Genomic DNA, 23,422 nt, shown 5'->3' with positions numbered 1-23,422 from the left:
ATTGATAACAATGAATATATAATGGTACAATTAGGTCTTCCTTTGTGATTTTTCTCAGGAATGCTCAGCAAGAGGTTGTAGGATGCAGAAGATGGGTTACTGCACTCATTCTGAGTCACAAAACTGGAGATATAAGATATCTGCCACTGTATTTGTCAGTGGGACTTACATATGCACACACTCTATTAGAACTCAGTACGGGCCATGAGGGGGCAAGAACAGGAAGTGATCAGCCCTAGTGGAAGATGTTTCATAGAGAAGGTGTCCCTTGATTGAGTGCTTGGAAGACTTCAGGATTGGGATATATGTGAAGTAGAAGAGTACTCAGGACAAAGGCAGAGCTGTGGGAAAGTGTCTTGGTTTTGATAATCCACTCCGTGCATTCTGAGTAATGTAGGAAAATGGTTCATAAATATTTCTTGCAAAATAATTATTAACCTGAGTTTTCAAATTCAATTCAAATCATTTAGTAATCTTGTATTATCATCTTGTCATTATAACCAAGTGGGGAGTCTAGGCTAATTTTTTCAAGACATTACATTTTAGCTATGTCAAGGAATAACAAGCACCTTGATATGATTAACAAATAAAGTTTTACTGTGCTCATAGAGCCTGAGGCAGACAATAGTCATCGTGGTTACAAACCAAACAAATGAACAAATGAAAATGATGTTTCTCTGCCTATGCTGCGACTTTACTTTTCAGTGTTAGGCTAGTGCTGAGCATATCAGTATTTTACTTTCATATGGTGTTTTCCTGTATCTAAAGCAAATGAACAAGGGTATCATTTATGTTATCTGGAAAGTGGTCAAAATTTAATGTGATGGAGGTAAAAGAGAGAAAGTAAAATAGTTTTCAACAGATATTAAGTTATATTTGCAAAAACATACACAGGTTGTGAGATCATGTCTGATATATTTTCATCCATGTAGCTTTCAATGTATCCTATATTTTCACACTTAGGTTTTTTTCTTTTATGAACAATGAGAATAAATCCTATTTACTGTTAGGATTTAAGAAATATTTATGAGTACTTTACCAGAAAGTTAATGGACTTTAAATGTAAATGTTACAATTTCTTTTACTTTTTAACTTAAAAATTTTTTTTTGTTCATTTTACTTAAACAAAAGAAAAAATGTAAAGTTTATCCATTTTTTCCCCTGCTACCTCCCACCTCTGGCAGCCACTAATAGTTACAATTCTGTTCTCCGTATCTATGAACTTAGAAATATGTATTTAGATTGCATACATAAGAGAGATTGCATGGTATTTGTCTTTCTCTGACATATTTCACTAAGCATAATGCCCTCAGGATCTATCCTTATTTTTTACGTGGTTGAATAATATTCCTCTGTGTGTGTGTGTGTGTGTGTGTGTGTGTGTGTGATGGCCACCTAGATTATTTTCATGTCTTGGCCATTATGAATAATGCTGCAATGAGTACAGGGGTTGTATATATCTTTTGGAATTAGTGTTTCTGTTTTCTTTGGAGTGGAATTGCTGATCACAGGGTTAGTTTTCAATTTTTTTTAGAAATTTACTCCTTACTGTTTTCAATAGTGGCTGCATCAATTAACATTTCCTTCAATAGTGTTCAGGGGTCCTTTTTCCCCCCACATCCTTGCCAACACTTCCTATATCTAGTCTTTTTTGATAATAACCATTCTAACAGGTATGAAGCAATATCTCATTGTGGTTTTTTTTGAATTTGTATTTAAATTCCAGTTAGATAATATACAGTGTAATATTACTTTTGGTTGTACAATATAGTGATTCAACACTTGCATACAATGCCGGGTGCTCATCATAAGTGCATTCCGTAATCCCCATCACCAATTTAACCCATCCCCTCCCTCTCCTTACCTCTGGTAACCATCCGTTTGTTCTCTATAGTTAAGAGCCTGTTTCTTGGTTTACCTCTCTCTCTCTTTTTTCCCTCTGCTCATTTGTTTTTGTCCTAAATTCCGCATATGAGTAAAATCATGTGGTATTTGTCTTTCTCTTACTTCTCTTAGCATTATACTCTCTAGCTCCATCCATGTCATTGCAACTGGCAAGATTTCATTCTTTTTTATGACTAATATTCCATTATATGTGTGTATATATATACGTATGTATATATATTTATATGTATGTATGTATATATATATACATATATATGTGTGTGTGTGTATGTGTACACATACTATATCTTCTTGGTCCACTCATCAGTTGATGGACACTTGGGTTGTTTCCATATTTGACTATTATAGATAGTGTTGCTATAAACATTGGGGAGCATGTAACTCATTGGATTAGTATTTATGTATTCTTTGGATAAATACCTAGCAGTGCAATTGCTGGATTATAGGGTAGTTCTATGTTTAACTTTTTGAGGAATCTCCATAGTGTTTTCCACAGTGGCCACACCAGTTTGCATTCCCACCAACAGTGCAAGAAGGTTCCCATTTCCCTGCAGCCTCATCAACATCTGTTGTTCATTTTAGTCATTCTGACAGGTGTGAGGTGATATCTTATTGTGGTTTTTGTTTATATTTCACTGATGATGAATGATGTCGAACATCATTTTATGTGTTTGTTAGCCATCTGTATGTCCTTGGGAAAATGTATATTTATGTCTTCTGCCCATTTTTAACTTGATTATTTGTTTTTTGGGTATTGAGTTTGATTAAGTTCCTTATATAGTTTGGATACTAACCCTTTATCAGATACGTCATTTGCAAATATGTCATTCCATAGGTTGCCTTTGTTTTATTGATTGTTTCTTTTGCTGTGCAGAAGCTTTTATTTTGATGAAGTCCCAATAGTTTATCTTTGCTTTTGTTTTCCTTGCCTTGGGAGACATATCTAGAAAGAAGTTGCTACAGGCGATGTGAAAGAAGTTACTTCCTGTGTTCCCCTCTAGGATTCAGTGTTTCATGTCTCACACTTAGGTCTCTCGTCCATTTTGAATTTATTTTTGTGTATGGTGTAAGAAAGAAGTCCAGTTTCATTCTTTTGCAGGTAGTTTTCCAGTTTTCCCAGTAGCATTTGTTGAATAGACTGTCTTTTTTCCATTGGGTATTCTTTCCTGCTTTGTCAAAGATTAATTGACCAGATGGTTGTAGGTCCATCTGAGTTTTCCTTTCTATTCCATTGATCTCTGTTCCCGTTTTGTGTCAGTACGATTCTATTTTGATAACTACAGCTTTATAGTATAACTTGAAGTCCAGAATTGTGATGCTTCCAGCTTTTCTTTTCTTTTTTAAGGTTGTTTTTGGTTATTTGAGTCTTTGGTTCCATACAAATTTTAGGATTATTTGTTCTAGCTTTGTGAAAACTCTTGGTGGTATTTTGATAGGTATTGCATTAAATGTGTTGATTGCTTTGGATAGTATGGACATTTTAACAATGGTCATTCTTCCAATCCATGAGCATGGAATATCTTTCCAGTTCTTTGTGTCAACTTCATTTTTTTTCATCAGTGTTTTCGTACAGACTTTTTACCTCTTTGGTTAGGTTTATTCCTAGGTATCTTACTGTTTTTGGTGCAATTGTAAATGGGATTGATTCCTTAATATCTCTTTCTGCTGCTTCATTATTGGTGTATAGAAATGCAGCAGATTTTGTATGTTTATTTTGTATCCTGTGACTGCTGAATTTGTGTATCAGTTCTGGCAGTTTTTTGGTGGAGTGTTTCAAGTTTTCTATATAGAGTATTGTGTCATAGGCAAATAGTAAAAGTTTTACTTCTTCCTTGCTGATTTGGATGCATTTTATTTCTTGCTGTGGCTTTGAATTCCATTATTATGTTAAATAACAGTGGTGAGGGTGACATCCCTGTCTTGTTCCTAACCATAGAGGAAAAAGCTCTCACTCTTCCCTCATTGATGATGATAATAGCTGTGGGTTTTTATATATGGACTTTATGATGTTGAGGCATGTTCCATCTAACCTTACTTTGTTGAGGATTTTTATCATGAATGAATGTTGTACTTCATCAAATGCTTTTCCTGCATCTGTTGAAAGGATCCTATCATTCTTTCTTTTATTAATGTGGTGTATCACCTTGGTTAATTTATGAATATTGAAACACCCTTGGAGCCCAGGAATAAGTACCACTTGATTGTAGTGAATGATTCTTTTAATGTTCTGTTCGATTGGATTTGCCAGTATTTTATTGAGAAAATTTGTATTCATCAGAGCTATTGGCCTGTACTTACTTTTTTTTTTTTTTTTTTAGTTTTTGTCTTGTTTTACTATCAGGCTAATGCTGGCCTCATTGAATAAACTTGGAAGTTTTCCTTGCCTTTCTATTTTTTGAAATAGTTTGAGAAAAATAGGTATTAACTCTTCTTTAAATGTTTCATAGAATTCACCTGTGAAGCTGTCTGGTCCTGGACTTTTGTTTTTTGGGAAATTTTGATTACTGATTCACTTTCTTTGCTGGTTATCAGTCTGTTCCAGTTTTCTATTTCTTCCTGTTTCAGTTTTGGTAGTTTATATGCTTCTAGGAAATTATCAATTTCTTCCAGGTTTTTCAATTTGTTGGCATAGTTTTTCATAATATTGTCTTATAATTGTATTTCTGTAGTTTTGGTTGATTTTTTTCTCTTCTCTCATTTGTGATTTTATTTATTTGGGTCCTTCTCTTTTCCTCTTGATAAGTCTTGCTGGACGTTTATCCATTTTATTAATTTTTGTGAAGAACCAGCTATGAAACCAGCTATGGTTTTGCAGTGAAACTAGCTATGGTTTCATTGATCTGTTCTTTTGTTTCTTTAATTTCTAAAACTCTAATATTTCTTTCCTTCTGCTGGTTTTAGGCTTTGTTCTTTTTCTGGCTTCTTTAGGAGTTAGATTAGGTTGTTTATTTGAGGGCTTTCTTACTTCTTGATGTAGGCCTGTATTGCTAAATACTTCCCTCTTGGGGCTGCTTTTACTGCCTCCCAAATGTTTTGGACTGTTGCATTTTTATTTTCATTTGTTTCTATGTATTTTTTAAATTTTGTCTTTGATTTCCTGTTTGACCTATTCATTGTTTAGTAGCATGTTGTTTAACCTCCATGTATTACGGTCTTTCCAAATTTTTTCTTGTGGTTGACTTCTAGTTTTGTAGCTTTGTGGCCAGAAAAGTTGCATGGCATCATGTCAGTCTTTCTGTATTTGTTGAGGGCTGATTTGTGACCTAAAATGTGATCTATTCTGGATATTGTTTTATATGCACTTAAAAAGAATATGGATTCTGCTGTTTTAGAATGGAATGTACTGAATATATGTTAAGTCCATCTGGTCTAGCATGTCATTTAAAGCCATTGTTTCTTTGTTGATTTTCTGTTTAGATGATCTGTCCATTGATGTAACTTGGATGTTAAACTCCCCTAGTACCACTGTGTTGTTTTCAATTGGTTCTTTTATGTTATTAATTGTTTTATATATTCAGGTGTCACTAAGTTGGGTGTATAAATATTTATAATTGTTAGATATTTTCATTGGATTGTTCCCTTTATGATTATAAAATGCCCTTCCTGGACTGTTTTTACAGTCTTTGTTTTAAAGTCTCATTTTTCTTATACAAATATTGCTACTCTGGCTTTCTTTTCACATCCATTAGTGTGATAAATTTTTCTCCATTCCCTCACTTTCAGTCTGCAGATAACAGGTCTGAAATGAGTCTCTTTTAAGCAGCATATAAATGGATCTTGTTTTTTTCTCCATTCTGACATCCTGTGTTTTTGATTGGAACATTTCATCCATTTACATTAGAAGTAATTATTGATAGATATGTATTTGTTGTTATTTTATTACTTATTTTGTCATTGTCTCGAGATTTTTTCTGCTCCTTTCTTGTCTTTGTGACGTTGGTCTCTCCTTTGCACTCAAAAAGTCCTCTTTAATATTTCTTGCAAGGATGGTTTAGTGGTCATAAATTCCTTTATTGTTTATTTGTCTGGGAAACTCTTTATCTTTCTATTCTGAGTGATAGCCTTGCTGGATAGAATACGCTTGGCTGCAGATTTTTCCTACTCAGCCTTTGAATATATCATACCACTCCCTTCTGGTTTGCAATGTTTCTGTTGAGAATTCTCCAGCTAACCTTATGGGTGTTCCCTTGTAAATTAAGGACTTCTGTTGCCTTTCTCCTTTGAAGATTTTTATTTATTACTATATTTTGCAAATTTAATTACACTATGTCTTGGTGTTGGCCTGATTTTGTTGATTTTAATGGGAGTTCTCTGTGCCTCCTGGATCTGGATATCTGGTTTCTTCTCCAGATTAGGGAAGTTTTCAGCTATTTTTTTCTCAAATCAATTTCCTGCCCCCTTTTATCTCTCTTCTTTTCTGGACTAATATAATATGAATTTTTTTTATGTTTGATGAACATCTTTTGTTCAGCTTCATTATTTTCTCTTCTCCATTACTAATTCATTCTTCATTCCTCTGCTTCTTCCAGGCTGCTGTTCATTGCATCAATCCTGTTTCCAATATCATTTAATACATTCTCTATCTCTGATTAATTCTTTTCTAACTCTTTTATCTCTGTGGTAAGGGTTTCACGAATGTCAACTATTCTGTTCTTAAGCCTAGTGAGTATTACGATTGTTTAAGTTCTCCATCAAGCATACAACTTATATCTGTTTAACTTAGATCTCTGACTGTGGCCTTATCTTGTTCTTTCATTTGGGATAAATTCCTCCATCCAGGCTTTTTGTCTAAATCTCTGCCTTCTTTTCTGTGTTGGAAAAACCAGTTTTGTCTCCCGCTCCTGAAATTTATGGCCTTATGAAGAAGATGTCAAGTAGTGCCCCGGGCCCGATGCTTCAGAGAGTATCCCCAATGTGTGCTGCATGCCTTCTGCTGTTGTGTTGTGGCTGCTCTCTCCTTCAAGCCAGTCATTTGTAGGAGCTCTCATTGCCTGCTGTGGGCAGTGTTTGGTCCCTGGCCTGAATGTGGCAAGTTTTAACTAGGTGTGCTCTGGTATGCTTGTGAAAGGAGACCTGACACCAGTTCCATCAGAACTGAGGCCCTGCAAAGCTCTGTGGTTGGGAGACATGTGTGGACAGGGGTTTATATTGGTTTTCTGGGGGAGGAGCCCTCCACACTGAGACAGAGGCAAGCTTGACTGAGGACAGTTCTGCTAGAGTGCAGTAGGATAGCACTTGGTGTACCCAAATTAGGCAGCCAGTGTCAGTGCTGTGCTGCTTCCCACTGGTGGCCCTATGTTTATGCTGAGGGGCAGAGAGGGAAATGGCACCAGCCAGTTCCTTTGTTCTGGAGGGGCATCTCCGTGAATATTACCTCTCAGAGACACACTCTAAGAACAGTAAAGAGTGCCCCCTCTGTGTGCCCCATGCATTCCCCAGATTACCATTTTTATGCTGTTCACCCCTCTGTTATTTGCTTGCCCTCTCTCCAGGAGCAGCACAGTGTCCTCTGAGCTCTATCCCAGTCAAGCCTGCTGACCATTGAAACTCAAGTCTTTAAGCCCTGCTGGCTGCAAGAATCATTGTTTGTGGTTTTGATTTGAATTTTCCTGATGGCTAATGACATCATATTTTCATACAGCTATCTTCTTTGGAAAAATATCTATTTTTCTTCCCATTTTAAAATTGGATTGTTCAGGTGGTTTTTTTTTTTGCTATTGAGTTCTATTAGTTTTTATATATTTTAATTTTTAGCCCTTTATCGCATAAATGATTTGCAAATATTTTCTCACATTCCGTAGGTTGCCTTTTCATTTTGTTGATAATGGTTTTGGCTGTGTGAAAGTTTTTTAATTTGATGTAGTCTCACTTGTTTATTTTTGCTTTTGTTGTTTTTGCTGTAGGTGTCACATTCAAACAATCATTGCCAACATCTATGTCAGGGAGCTTACTGCATATTTGTTCTTCTAGGAGTTTTATGGTTCATGTCTTAAGTTCAAGTCTTTAATCCATTTTGAGTTCATCTTTGTGTATGTATAAAATAGTAATCCAGTTTCATTCTTTTACATGTGGGTGTTCAATTTCCCCAACATTATTTATTGAAGAGACTGTTTTTCCCTTATTGTTCTTTTCCACTGACGTATGTGTCTGTTTCTATGCCAATACTATACTGTTTTAGTTGCCAGAGATTTGTGATATACTTTGAAATCAAGGAGGATGATACCTCCAGCTTTGTTCTTCTTTCTCAAGATTGCTTTGGCTATTCTATCTGTTATGAATTCATACAAGTTTTAGGAAACTTGTGAAAAATGTGATGGGAATATTGATCGGGATTGCAGTGACTGTGTAGATTTCTCAGTAATATGAAAATTTTAAAATAATAATTTTGATCCATGAAAATGGGATATCTTTTTATTTTTGTCTTCTTCCATTTCTTTTATCAAAGTCTTGAAGTTTTCAATATACAGTCTTTTACTTCATTGGTTAAATTTATTTTTAGGTATTTTATTCTTTATGATGTAATTGTAAATGAAATTGTTTTCTTAATTTCTCTTTTTGATAATTCATTATTAATGTATAAAGACACAACATGCCTTTGTGTATTGATTTTGTTATTTGCATTTTTATTTAATTCATTTATTTTAATCGTTTTTGATGTGGTCAAAACGTTTAGGATTTTCTGTATATAATATGTCATCTGCAAAGAGTGACAGTTTTATTTCTTCCTTTCAAATTGGGATGACTTCCTTCCTTTCTTTCTTTCCTTTCTTTCTTTCTTTCTTTCTTTCTTTCTTTCTTTCTTTCTTTCTCTTTCTTTCTAAGTATAGCTCTGGCTAGATTGTTTAATACCATTGAATAAAAGTGGTGTAGTAGAAGGAAGGAAATAACAAACATCAGAGCTGAAATAAATGACATGAAGACTAAAAACACCATTGAAAAATCAATTACACTGAGGGCTGTTTCTTTGAAAAGATAAGGAAAATTCTCATACCCTTATCTAGACTCACCAAAAAAACTGCCTCAAATACATACAATCAGAAATGAAAGAAGAGATGTTACAATTGATACCAAATAAATACAAAGGATCTTAAGAGACTACTTTGAACAGTTATGTACTAGCAAATTGGACAACCTAGAAGAAATACATAAATTCCTAGAAACATAAACCTACCAAGACTGAATCCTGATGAAATAGGAAACATGAAAAAAATCAATTACTAAAAAAGGGTGAATTACTAATCTAAAACCTCCCAACAAACAAAATTCCAGGACCAGATAACTTCACTGGAGAATTCTATCAAAACATTCAAAGAATAATTAATATTAATCCATCTCAAACTCTTACCAAAAAACAGAAGAGGAGAGAACTCTTCCAAACTCATTTTACAAGGCCAGTACTATCCTGATGCCAAAATCAGTCAAATATGTCAAAAGAAAGAAAATTACAGGTCAATATCCCTTATAAACATAGATGTAAAAATCCTCAAAATATTAGCAAATCAAATTTAACAATAAATTAAAAACATAAATTATGATCAAGTTGGATTTGTTTCAGGGACATAAATATTTGATTTCTAGTTTCATACCATTGTTGGAAAGATACTTGATATGATTTCAGTCCTCTCAAATTTATTAAGATGTATTGTGGCCTAATGTATGATCTATCTTGGGAGTATTCCATGTCCACTTGAGAAAAATGAGTATTCTGTTGCCTTTGGGTGGAATGTTCTGTAAATATCTGTTATGTCCATTTGGTTCAATGTGCTGTTTAAGGCTGATGTTTCCTTATTGATTTTCTGTCTAGATGATCTATCCATTGATATAAGTGGGGCATTAAAGTCCTCTATTATTTTATTGCTGTCATTTACTCCCTTTAGGTCTATTAATATTTACTGTACATCTTTAGGTGCTTTCATGTTGGGTACATAAATATGTACAATTATTCTATCTTTTTGTTGGATTCACACATTTTTCAGTATGTAATGCCCATCTTTTTTTGTACAGTCTTAATTTTGAAGTCTGTTTTCATCCTCTATAAGTGTAGGTTCTACAGTTTTATTTTGGTTTTCACTACATAAAATAGCTTTTTCCATCCTTTCACTTTCAGTCTGTGTGTGTACTAACATCAAAAATGAGTTTCTTGTAGGCCTTATATACATGGGTTTTGTGTTTTTATCCATTCAGCCGCTCTATGAATAAAATACTTGGGAATGAACTTAGCCGAGGTGGTGAAATATCTACACTTCAAAAGCTATAAAACCACTGATAAGAGAAATTAAAGATGACATAAACAAATGAAAAGTTATTCTGTGCTCATGACTGGAATAACAAATATTGTTAAAATGTCCCTACTACCCAAAGCAATCTATAGATTTAATGCAATCCCTATCAAAATACCAACAACATTTTTCACAGAACTAGAACAAATAATATTAAAATTTATGCAGAACCACTAAAGGCCCAAAGTAACCAAAGAAATCTTGATAAAGAAGAATAAAGGTGGAGGTATCACAATCCCAGATTTCAAGATATACTGCAAAGCTATAGCAATCCAAACAGTACTGGCACAAGGAAGGAAGGAAGGAAGGAAGGAAGGACACATAGATCAGTGGAACAGAATAGAGAGCCCAGAAATAAACCCATGCTAATATGATCAATTAAACTATGTGAAAATAGGCAAGAATATCCAATGGGAAAAGGACAGTCTCTTCTATGAGCATATGAGCTCTTTTCTGTGTGATACTGGCAAGCTGGAGCAAGGAAGAGGGAGAACACCAAGATGAGTGTCCACAGCCTACATTCCTGACAGTAGTCCATAGGTCACTAAAGGTGTGCCAAATCTGAAGCCTGCTTTTTAGGCAAAAACTCCAGGACAAGCAAACAGTTCTCCTTTACAGGATAGGAACAACTTTATATATATAGATAATTTGCTTTTTAGTTCTATTGTTGTTTTTGTATGTTCCTTTGTTTTTGTTCTGCAGAAGCACAGAATTAAATCAATCATGATTCTGGGGTTATGGTACCCTGTCACTATGGGCCCATTCATAGCCTGTGCCCTTCCTTCCTTCATTTATTTCATTAGTTATCTTTTTTAAATAACAGAATAACCATTGACAAATCTAAAACAAACCCTAGAAAGTCTGCATCTAACCATTTGGTTTATTTTGGCTAATGCATTTCTCTGCCTTCTGTTAACTTGAATTTAGGATTGTTCTGAATTCTATTTCATGATTTGTTACATTTCCTTTTTATATAGTTTATCATATCTATATGCATTTATAAAATATATATTTTATATTTTAATTATTTTTAAGTCTTTAAAAAGGTTTCATGTTATATAGAATCATTACCATTGATTGATGAATCAGTTGACTTTCTTTCATACGTATTAGTACATATTATTATATTTCTTTTATTTTAACTGCTGGATAATATTTCATTAAGTGAATATAACACTGTTTACCCACTTTCTGATTTAGGAGCATTTGGGTTTTTGCTATTTATTACAAGCAGTGATAATATGAACATTCTTGAATTAATAAGTGTTCCCTCTTGCAGCAAATACAGTGGTTTGTTTTGGGTATATACTTAGGAATATTATTAATATATCATAGAATACTTATAGTTGTTTATATTTATTACGAATATTTGTCAGGTTTTAGTTTTTATGATTTAAAACTACCAAACTAAAACAAAGGAATTGAAAGATGGTTTCTTCTTCAATGGTGTTTTGAAAATAATATGATCTATATTTAGCTTCAAAGAGTTCAATTGTAGATGAATATAGAAAAAAATGCTTATATATGGGCCTTCTTGTACTTTGAGAATCTCATTTTGTCATGATGCTCTTTATTTCTTTGTAGTCACCGAGAAATAAATTATCTTAATTGTAAATCAAGTGGTACATTGACACAGTTATAACCCAACTTTTGGCAGGTAAATGATACTATAAGGAGATAAATAAAGATCAATTATATCTATAAATATTTAAAATGCTTACTCCATTATAAAGAACAACTTTCAGGGAAAATGACCTCTGTGTTCATAACTATCCTTCTTCTTTCCTTATTAACATTTATTTTAGCATTTTAGATTTTCAGTGTTTTCTAAAATGTTATAAACTAAATGCTTTTATATTATTTCTACCCATTTAATCACTTTCACAATTGCTAGGATGCCAGTAATTTTATTTTCAAATTGAAGTTGTTGAAATTCAAATTATGTTGAATCTTCTAGCAGCAGGGATCAAATCTAGTTCTTGTTATGTAATTGCCTATTCAGAAGTATACCCTTGTAAACATTGCCTCTACAATATATGCTTTTTGACATTCTAATGGATTTTCCATATTACCTCTTAAGTAGCAGCTTGAATTGATGATAGTCCTTCGGACTATTAATAAATTCTGCCATCATTCTGCCATAATTGTTCACATTTACTACTATGCTTTCCTTGCCCCATTTTGAGGAGAAAATATAGATAAAATATTTTTGCATATAATCCCTTTTAATGCACATTAACATTTGCTATAAATTTTCCTTTGTACTGTCAGCAAAAGTATCCATGAGCAAAAAAGGGCTTATCTGTTCTTTGAATGATTAAAAGGTTGAAGCAGCCACAGTAAACAGTGATTGTAGAAAGTGAAGCAAAAGTAAACTAATCCCTTTTTCATACTCCTGATTTTCATATAGTGATGGTTTTCCCCATTTTGGTAACCACTTTTTATTCTCTTGAGCTAGTAAGAGCCATAATGTACTTTCAAATGTGTAAAATTATGTAGGAATCAGTATTAGTCTGCATTGGCTTCCTGGTCCCTTTTCCTTACCACCAAAATTACCTCATAGGAAATAATAAATGAAATCCCACCATTTTGTTCACTCATGTATTCAGTAGTAAATGAAAATTACATGAGCCCAACATGTAAGTTCTACATCCTTCTTTTCACTATATATATAATATATATATCCTTTAAGGCCATTCTTTAACAGTATTTTCTTTTAGAAAAAGATATACATGATACTTTTATCACTGATAGCTGTCCAACCCTTGATGCAGAAGTGTTCTTTAGTAACCTAGTTAAAAACTGTAATAAGTGATTGGTTGTCAAGGGCGGAAATGTTTGAAGTTCTTAATAACAGCCTATATAATAGAAATATGTTGGGACACAAAATCTCACTTATTAGGTTAAGTAGAAAGTGAATTTATTTTGCATAAAAATTATGTTATAGGTGGAGATAAGGTTTTTCATCAGGACAAAAGTTCTCTTAATCCAAGATTAATCTATTGTAGTATGTACTGTTGTTTGGCTTATAACTACTTGCAATTGGTAATATTCTTTTTTTCCCCTAAGGAAAACTTTCTGAATTTCAGCTCATTTTCTACCTGGGTAACAGCATTTGAACATAAGATAGCTGCATAAGAGAATACATCTGCCTACATAGCTAGATTGCAGATCTGCATTAGGTCATCACTTCTGTGAAGTGAAGGGCAGTTGCCTGGACTGAAAGTGGTAGTGAGTGCTTTAGACTTATATTCATTAACCTACTTGAGTGTACATTGTTCACAATTTGGGACACTGACCGTCGTTGCAGAATATTCTCCTAGGCTTCTAACTCGCATGTGTGAGAGGGAATGAAGAAATCAGTAGCTATTCATGGATTAATACAGCAATGTAGTCAGTAATTATTGATCACTTACTATGTGCCAGAAACATTATTTAACTCTGCTACACATCAGGGTCAGTGTTTTGAAGGACTCTTCCAAAGTGTTCAAAGTGTAGTGGCCAGACATCAAACCCACCTACATTAATTATTTTAAAAAAGTAGTTCTAGGTTAGCCAATCAACTATGTGTGACTTGGGGTCACTGCTTAATTTTTCTGGCATGTATTTTGTCATCTATAAAATGAGGGCAATAACTAGATATTATCAAGATTCTTTTAAGTTAAAAGTTTTTTGATATTTTAAAATACACAAACCAGAAAGTATGAATAATGGCCCAGTGAAGGTAATGGTGCATTTCTGTAATAAGGTCTTCTGTGTTCATAAATTGCTAGATTCATGGGTAAAAGGCAGCACAACTGATGTCTGTCCACAGTTGGGGGAAGTGGACTGCCAATGAAGTTGTCACCATTTGGAATCACAAGGTCCAAGAGTCATGCAGAATTTAAACTCAATCCAGGCAGATTAGATTGGAAAATGATGTGTGCCTGGGTAGCTTCTGCTTCAAGGAGCAGTGGTCTTTAGTGCAAGGTGACTAACAAAGTGATAGTTCACAGGAACTCTTGTGATTGATGCAGGTATCCGCTAGCCAGAATGTCGTTAGATGCTAGAACTGTAAGAGAAAACTGCGGGAAGAATGGTCCAGCCATGTTATGGGGAGCATTCATAGGAACAAACAAGGGTAACAGGACCACAGTTTTATGGGCATATTAGTTAGGGATCAGCAGTTCTAAGCTATAGAAGTCATCTCTGACTAACAGAGACAGAAAAGCAATGCTATTAAAGAAAATCTGTTAGCTCACACATTGAACTGGAAAGCTGAAGGGTCAGGTTTAGAAAAAGGTAGAAAGCAGGTAGTCTGGGAGTCTGGCAGCAAAAATTGCTCAGCAGTACCACTAGTGTGTTGCTGCTATAATGAATAAACTACAGCTAGTTTCAGTGATTCTGCACAGGATTCAGACTTTCGAGAGGGAATTTCCAAATGACTTAACTGGTGTCATGTGAACACCTTTCAGCTAGGAATAAAGGCATCTTGATTTTTTAGTATTAAAAAAGACTCTGCACAATGGGGTAGGGACATAGGACACAAAAGGAAATTAAGATGTTATTTCCAAAAGGAGAACTATTGTCCACTGCCCTGGTAGCATTCCGGATGAAGATCCAGATTCAATGGGGAATGAGAATGACAATCAGGAGCCAGGGCAAAAAGTCCGGCATGTGAACAATGTGCAAAGAATTTGTTTGCTGAGGGTTCAGTCAGGTGAAATCCATTCCTGAGCTCTCTGGTTGGTAGAAAGATGTCTCCTAAATATACCACTATGTCTCTCTGAATCAAGAGCTCAAAGGACTGATTTATCTACGGCAGGACAGCAAATTAAATTATCTAATAAAGCATGTTACATAGTTTCTAGCACACAGACTTATGGCTAACATTTATTGATTATCATAATCATCATAGGCACCCTTAAATTTAAGTTGAGTAGGAAGAGATTCAGGCAGGGGTTGAATTTCTGTATGACTCAACTATGAGTTCACTTATAATTAATGTAAAAGTCTTGGAACAGCAGGAAATAGGAATAAATAAATGTTTAACACTATCTCTGTTCCTGTTTGTATGACTCCATACCAGTCACTTAACCTTTCTGTGCCTCTTTCCTCCTTTGTAAAATGAGACTAAAGAAATGATAGTATTGCCTATTTTGGAGTTAGCTATGAAGATTGAATGAAAAAGTAACATGTAAAGCACTGAGAGGAGTGGTTGGTTCATAAAAGACACTATCTAAGTGCTCATTTTCTTAGTTTTATTTATTTATTTATTTATTTATTTATTTATTTATTTATATTTTAGTTAACATGCAGTGCAATATTGGTGCACTGACAAGAGTAGAAACTATTATTTTTTTTTACTTTGCAGTTCATAAAGTGTTTGATATTTTTATTTCATTCACATAAATAATACTGTGGTGAGATTAATCTTTTTAAAATTAACAATGAAGAAATGGAGGTTTTATTTATATAACAGGGATATAGTGATATCCTCATCTTTTAACTCTCAGTTACTGGACCTTGTAAACTGTGTAAAAAAGTTTATCACTGAAGGACCTTCAGCAAAGAGACAAAACCCCCTGTGCTTGGCAATAACATTCAGTAATAATGGGTAGTTGCATTTAACGTTGTTGATCTAATCATCAATGCATACATTCTGAAGAAACACATTTCCCGAGCAGAAATACAGATACTCTTTGTTCTCTATACTTTAAAACTGAAAAACAAATGTTCTATATTATAATGAGGAAGCGAGGGTGTTGAATTACTTGTCAGGTCACAGTATGGCTTGGCCATGATGGCCCTCTGTTCTCTGTTCTTCCATTACCCCACAAGCCACAACCTGCCTTTTCATCTCTGCCTTCTACAATGTATTCTCTTCTGGGCTTCACTGTTATTTCTGTGTATTTCTGTATGGTAAAAACAGAAAGCCTCTCAAATGGAACTGGATGTAGTGCTGATTGACAAGACAGAGTGCAAGGAACAGTCCTCACATCTCTTTTCCCCAGACTGAAGGAAAATGACTAAACAAGAACTGCCTAAACTTTCTTTGAGAACATATCACTGAGATGTTTTTAATTCATTACTTATTAATATGTTTTCCCCTGTGATGTAAAGTTATGAAGACATTTTCTTTCTACTTCATAAGATGCTTTAGAAATGTCAAATATTGTCAACAGGATTATACTGATCAATTCTAATCATGAAATAGGGATATTTTTCTTTATAGTCACAACAAAAAAGTATGATTTTGGAGCCAGTATAGAGAAATTATGCTTCATGTGTATTATTTGTTTCCATGTCTAAGACTTAGGAATTAACTCTAATCCATACACGGTTGTCTGATCTTGATCCTTGCATTTTGGAAGATTTAACTTGCGTTTCCTTAGAAAGTGTTATACTGGCTTACAAAACAATCAGATACTAGAGTTGAATTTATATCTGTTTCAAATGCGACCAATTGGAAACCTCTTACACACTTCTTTTATGTTTCTAAACATGACAAGATGCTTTCAATCATCTGATTTTACTTAATAGAGTATAAATTTCCTACTACTATAATTCTCATAAGTGCATGAAGCATATGTCTAAGAACTTTTTTTAATGTTTATTTATTTATTTATGAGAGAGAGAGAGAGAGAGAAGGGGAGGGGCAGAGAAAGAGAGAATCCCAAGTAGGTTCCATGATGTCAGTGGAGAGCCAGATGTGGGGCTTGAACTCATGAACCATGAGATCATGCATGACCTGAGCCAAAAATCAAGAGCCAGACACCCTACTGAGTCATCCAGGCGCCCCTAAGAAGAACTCTAAAAAGAATGAAAACTGGAGTTTTACTTCCAGGGTAACTATTCTCTGCACTCAATTTCTATTTTTGCACAGTTAGAGTGTGGCAGCTGTGGATAGTTGAGTGCTGAGAGTGAAGACTGTTGACTCAGTGGCTTGTTGCTATTTTAATCATGGCTCTGATTTCTGTTTCCAGTCCTGTGACTATGGGCAAATTGCTTACATGCTCTGTGCTTGCTTCCTCATCGAACTGGGGATAATAATATACTTAAATCAAAGATTGTTAGAAGGATTAAGCAAAACAATAAATTTAAAGAACTTGGTGGAGTGCCTAGCACATGCCAAGGGTTTATTATGCTGGGTATTACTACCAGCCTTAATAAAGTGACAGTACAAAGGCACATGGCTTACATGATATGTGTGGAAGAGAATCTGTTTAAAAGCAAAGTACCTCATGAGCCAAGATCATACTAACTTCAGAAATTATTATTAAATTTTTACATAGGAATAATATCAGTATATTTATTTGGAATTGGAGTCATCCTCACATTTCTATAGAGTTATTTCCAGCTGTTTTTTTGTTTTTGTTTGTTTTTTTAATAATTGGACTAACCATATTCTCTCAGTCTAGTCTCTGATGTGCTCTTTCCTAGACTATATTAAGTTGCAAGATAAGGTACGTGGTCATATCCGGTAAACCCTACTTCCTGGTCATGGGCCACTGTGGAAGGGAGTAAGCCACACATTTTAAAGGCCTGAGGTCCCTCTGTTCAGAGGAATGTCCTGACTGGAGTTCTAGAAAGGAAGGTCATGACAGGTCAGTTCTGAGGGCCTCTTCACATCCTTGATGCAAGTCAGGGCAAAAAGATACCAAAGGTGTAGCCACTCCTTGTGGTGGGACCCCTTAAAGGACACAAGGTAAAATAGAAGAAAGGAAACTTTTTTCCCCCTCCAAACTTTAGAATTCCTTTGAAAAGATTTTTAGATCTCTTTTTTACAAAACAAATGTTGAATTTCAATGTGTATGTGAGAGCAAAATAACAAATACATCCTTTTCCCTGATGGTTGAATGTCTGGCCTTTCTAATGCTCCTGAAATCATTAATCATTCATGAAAATGTCTTAATGGTTAAGTTGTTAAAGTTAAAGCAGTGATAGCTCTCTGTTCCTTCATTATGTCAAGGGTTCTGTCCTCAGGCAACTTGGAGCTCACAGTAATGTGGTAAGGATGCAGTGTGGTGGAAATAAACACAAGAGTTGAGAATAAGCAATCATTTATTAACTATTTATTTATATCTCATCATATTCCAGAAGGATTTAAAGAAGGTAGAATTTCATCTCTATGGCTGTGATATAGAATAATGTATTCATAACTAGGCTATATTTACCTTATCTATAAAAACATCTCTGGGAATAAGATGAATATTCTGATATTTGGGGGTGCCCACTTAAGAGTGAAGTACCATCACATCTACATCTCTCTGCATTTTATACCAAAGACTAATACAGAAAGCTATAGTTAATTTATATCTCATAAAGTTGAATTATAATTTTTTTAAATGCCACCAATAGGGAGTAATTTTAGTGAAGTAACTAAGAAATAAATGTAAAGATGGTAACTGTTTAAAGTGCTATTCAGGTTGACTGATATGTTTGTAAATTTGTTACTCATTTTAAGTGAATTAGGAATAACTAAGTTTCCTCAAATCCTACTTTGGAATTTAAGGCACATACATAGAGGGAATGCTAAAAAAATTTCAGTTAAATAACTTGGGATGATTGGATTTCTATTTTGTGAATGATTTTTTATGTATTAAGCCTTCCTGTTCAGTAAAATCCATGATTATAGCAATGGTTCTCTACCATAAGTGGGTATCAGAATCACCTAAAGGACTTGATAAAACACAGATTTCTGGCTCCACCCTAGCCTTTCTGATTCTGTAGTAGATCTGGAGCGGGACCCAAGGATTTGTGTTTCTAACATGTTTGAAAGTGTTGCTGATAATTCTGGCCTAGGGATGATATTTGAGAACCACTGCTTTACATATAGATCAGAGACAAATGAGGTTAATGTTATCTATAAATCTTGATGCCCCCGTGGATTGGCTATGGAACATTTGGAACTACTGACTGATATACAGCAAAGTTCACCAACCAATAAGCAACTAAAACAAAAATTATATTAAAATATCCAAAGAAAATATTGCAATATATATATATATATGAATTATAAAATTACTTCAGTGTCTTGAATGTTAGACTTATATTATCTTTATACAAGCTTTGTTTCCTATTAGTAATAGATTCTTAAAACTAAAGGACTTTCATATTAAACAGAAAATAAAAAAAGAGGCCAACATCATTTCCTATATGTTAATCATACTCCATAATACTGAGGCAGTTCTTAAAAGAGCAGCCTATTCATTGACCAGATAAATTTCGTGCTGTCCAATTCTATAAATAATTTAAAAAGAATGAATTGGCTTTCGATAATAAAAATCTTTTTTTTTCAAAAGCAGATAAATATTTTCACTCTGATTATCTCCTTCAGAAAATACAAGCTATTGATGCTGTTGCATCATTATAGTGACCACTAAAAGAAAGCTCTGCTTTATAAATTTGCTAGAAGCTAAAACTTAGTATGTTTATTTTTCATGTGTGCAGATAACCTGTTTGTACACAAAGTTGGTGCATAATATTTGATGAATAAATGAAACCAAGTTATCATGAGCTAGAACCATCAATATTTCTTAAAAATCTACACATTTATATAAAATTCTGGAAATGTAAATGGCTTGTTTCCTTGTCTCTCTAGGATAACTACCCTTATCTGTAGGATGCCAACAAATATAATGGAAAAGTACAAGTTTGTGAAAGAATTGCATTACACATCACCAATATCTATTTATAGATCCAAGGATAAAACAATCAGATTTGTTTCCTCTCCCCACCAGGTGGAGCACTGTAGCCTGACAGTTCACTTAGCCCATCTTTAAAGAGAGCTTTGTATTTTTTAGAACATAATTGTTTGAAGATTATCTGTAACTTACCTAAAGAGTCTTTACTATCGTAAATGCTACTATAAAAAGAATAAGACTTTAGAACAGAATAAATAAGCTGTTGCTCCAAGATGATGGTAGATAGAACAACTGCTCTGCGGAGGCTGAAGAATCCAAAATAAGCTCATCATTGCCATGGTGTAAGATTTGTGGTTGAAGGCATATAAGGCTTTGATGACAATTGCCAAGAAGTGGTATTTATGAAACTTTCACGAAGTGCTGGCACAATTTGTAATGAGAAGGAAGTGTAGTAGATTAATCAGGAGTGTGGACTGGGAAGATAGAATTCCTGGGGGTGAAACCTTAGTCTTCCACACCTGGTGGTGTAAACTTGGGCAAGTTGCTGAACGTTGCTTTGCTGAGTTCCTCATCTCTAAAATGGAGATAATAAGGTTATCACATGGGTTGTTGGGAGAATTAAATGAACAAATACAGGCAAAATGCTTAGCTAAGTGCTGGCTGGCACCTACTGTATCTGTCTACATGAGTGTTATACTATATGAATGTTGGCACTTATTATCATTGTTATCATTTCTTCCATTTTTAGGATTATGTGGTTCTCTTTATTTCCTATCCTATGCTAAAATCAATTTCAGCACTGCCTAATTTCTACTGTCTCCATTATTCTTATCCCCCAAATTTTAATTGTAAAGTTAGATTTAATCAAATCTTAATTGCTACAGTGTTCTTAAATAATTTTAATTCTAGTTTAAATTATTCATTCATTCTTACACCATCTTACTGAAACAGAGATACAGATGTCTCATTTTGTCTTCTTTTCACCAACATTTTTAGACCTCAATATTGGACAGTTAACACTGTTGGAAATTGAAACCCAGGATAATGATTAGGTATCATATAACTGATTAAAGTTAACTGTTTACATAAAATTAATACCAAATGGAAGTAAAATGTATCTCCATTCTGTACATTAAATGATGATCTCAACATCTTGTCTGTTCCTCTAAAATAAATACATTTTCTAGACTAATTTTCAGACAATGAAGCTTTGAAGACTACTGGAATTAAGAAATCTGTTCTAGTTACAAAAGGCTTCTTAGGAACATTGTGTTAGCTGACTGCAGTGGAAAAGGGCCACTGCTGTTGCTTATGTAATTACCAAACTTTGTCTAATCATTAAGAGTAAGGATGGGGAGATGTCATGGGTAGTGGATTTTGTGTAGTGTCATCAACTATTCAAATCCCAGGAATCAAATATTAGAAAAAAATCCTCCTAATTCAAGATACGGATTACACTTCTTGTGCTCAACTTGTATGTGTGGAGAACAATTTGCCCCAATTCTCCATCCTCTCCTATATCCATGCCCTTTGCCATGTAGCTTTGCAAGTTCTCCCACTCTGGGCACAGGGTTCTCTGTGCTTGACCATTTGGTGTACTTTGGCTTATGAATGTAGACAGATTAGTGTGACTTTCTCAACCTAGCCCTTTTCCTTTCACCAATCTGTCATTGCCACAGAAGACCTAAGTTGCTGCCCTGAGTAGCTGCCTCCCTCTTAACCTGGGCCCCCGAGTAGGAACAAATGGAAGAGACCAAAGTCCAATTTATAATAAATAACCTAGCCCAGTGGGGTCTGCAACGCAAGAAGAGCTTTCCAACAGAGCCCAGTTCAGATGAGCCGATCCCCAAGTGACTGACCCACAGACACCTGAGAAATAAATATTTATTGTTGTATGCCACTGAGATTTTGTAGTAGTTTGTTTCATAAAAATAGGTGAATGGTACATATGTTGAGTTTCAGTATAAAAAAACAGTTTTCTACAAAGCCAGAAATAATTCCAAAAATAACTATGGTAGATGATGATATACTTTTTTATACATTGTTTTTTTTAAAGACCAGTGGCATTTAAGAATGGTAATTAACTTATGAAGCAGTATCACACATAATTAAGAAAGCAAATTTGTATTTGTTGTGCCCTAAATTGCACCATAGGAAAGTACATAATGTGTACTTGTTAAGCTAGTTGGTTATGATTTTAATAATTGAAATAAAGTTGATGTAACTGGAAAATTCAACTAAAACTTTTAATAAGTATAAATATACTTTCAGTAAGTATAAAGTATATTTCTGGACAGATGTTAGATTTGTAAAAATTTGTAAAATATTAATGACAAAAATACATGGTTTAATTACATTTTAATAATAACAGGAATATTATATACAGTAAACAAAATGAAAACAACATTTTAAGCAATGAGTTAGTACTTTCAGATGACTTGAGAGGTATGTTGATTTTATGATACTGAGGGTCATTAGGTTTATAAATGTAAAAGACTCTTCTTCTACATGACTCCCCCTAAGATGATAGACAATGATGTAAGTTACACTATGTAAAAAATGTTTAAAAATTTCACTTATAACCACTTAAAGACTGTGTTGATAAAGCAGCAAAACTTTTAAGATCTGTTCCCTTTTAGTATCTATTACATATAAATCTTTTAAAATGTAAATATCACTTATGAGATAGGCAATTAATGTCCACTATAGAGAATAATAGAGGAGACTATATTGAGTAATATATTGTAAAATACAGTTACATGGAAATAAGGGCATTCTCAACTGAAACTGGCTGATTTTAGTATAGAAATAGGACTCATAATCTTTTATACACAATTTAAAACTATTGAATTAATGATTATGTTTAGAGATCCATTTAAAATGTTCATTTAAAAAACATTATTGAAAATATTTTAAGCAGAAGATCTTCATACTTCAGTATGCTTCTGACATTTAGTAAATTGCTAAGGAGGTGAGTTATTTTCAACAGTTTCAACTGAGTTCAAGAGAATGCCTAGTCTCCATAAATAAAAGGTAAATAAAGGAAATGCATCAGAGAGTTGGAAAATAGTTTCATCATGCTTTTGAAGAAATTTCTGGATTTCTTGGTCTTCAGGCCCTATACCTGAAGTGTTGCCTTCTTGGGTTTCCTTTTGAAGAAGCTGCTCCAGAACCCAGAACAGGGAGAAGATATTTTCATAGTGTGTCACATAACTGGCTTGCACCTACAAAGAAACAACAAACTCCTTTAAAAAACATATTGGTTGTAGCTCAGCTCAGACAAAGCCAAATAAAGATATTAAATTTTCAGACAAAAAGTAAATACTTGATATATTTAAAACTGTCTTCCTGTCCTTTAACTGGGATGGAGAGAGAGAGAACAAGGGAGGACATTCTTTATTTTTCAAAAACTTTATGATTTTGGCGAATGATTTCTCTTAATGGCTTACAAAGTTCCAAACCCCTTGTCTGTATTACTCCTATAATTCATTACTCAGATGAATCTGAGAATATTTGACAATGTCTTGTGTGTTGAATTCAGTGTTGTGATAAAGACTTCCGATGCATGCCACCCTTGCCAATAATAACACAAAGATGCTTATGGGTAGGGTT

The 23,422-nt window shown here is 34.0% G+C and overlaps 1 protein-coding gene across 1 annotated transcript in view; it reads right to left on the bottom strand.

Annotated features, from left to right (window-relative positions):
- Nucleotides 1–21,680: 21,680 nt before the first annotated feature.
- The window catches only part of MEI4 (meiotic double-stranded break formation protein 4), a 209,761-nt gene continuing 208,019 nt past the window's right edge, over nt 21,681–23,422 (bottom strand). Inside the window, exon 5 of the mRNA XM_078446434.2 lies at nt 21,681–23,034. Within this exon, the coding sequence (XP_078302560.2) occupies nt 22,774–23,034 (261 nt within the window). The 3' untranslated portion in view covers nt 21,681–22,773. The remainder of the gene's footprint in view (nt 23,035–23,422) is intronic.

This window comes from Panthera onca, chromosome B2 (genome assembly GCF_046562875.1).
Source record: "Panthera onca isolate mPanOnc1 chromosome B2, mPanOnc1 haplotype 2, whole genome shotgun sequence".
NCBI classification, from domain to species: Eukaryota; Metazoa; Chordata; class Mammalia; order Carnivora; family Felidae; genus Panthera; species Panthera onca.
This window is presented reverse-complemented; position numbering and strand designations above follow the sequence as displayed.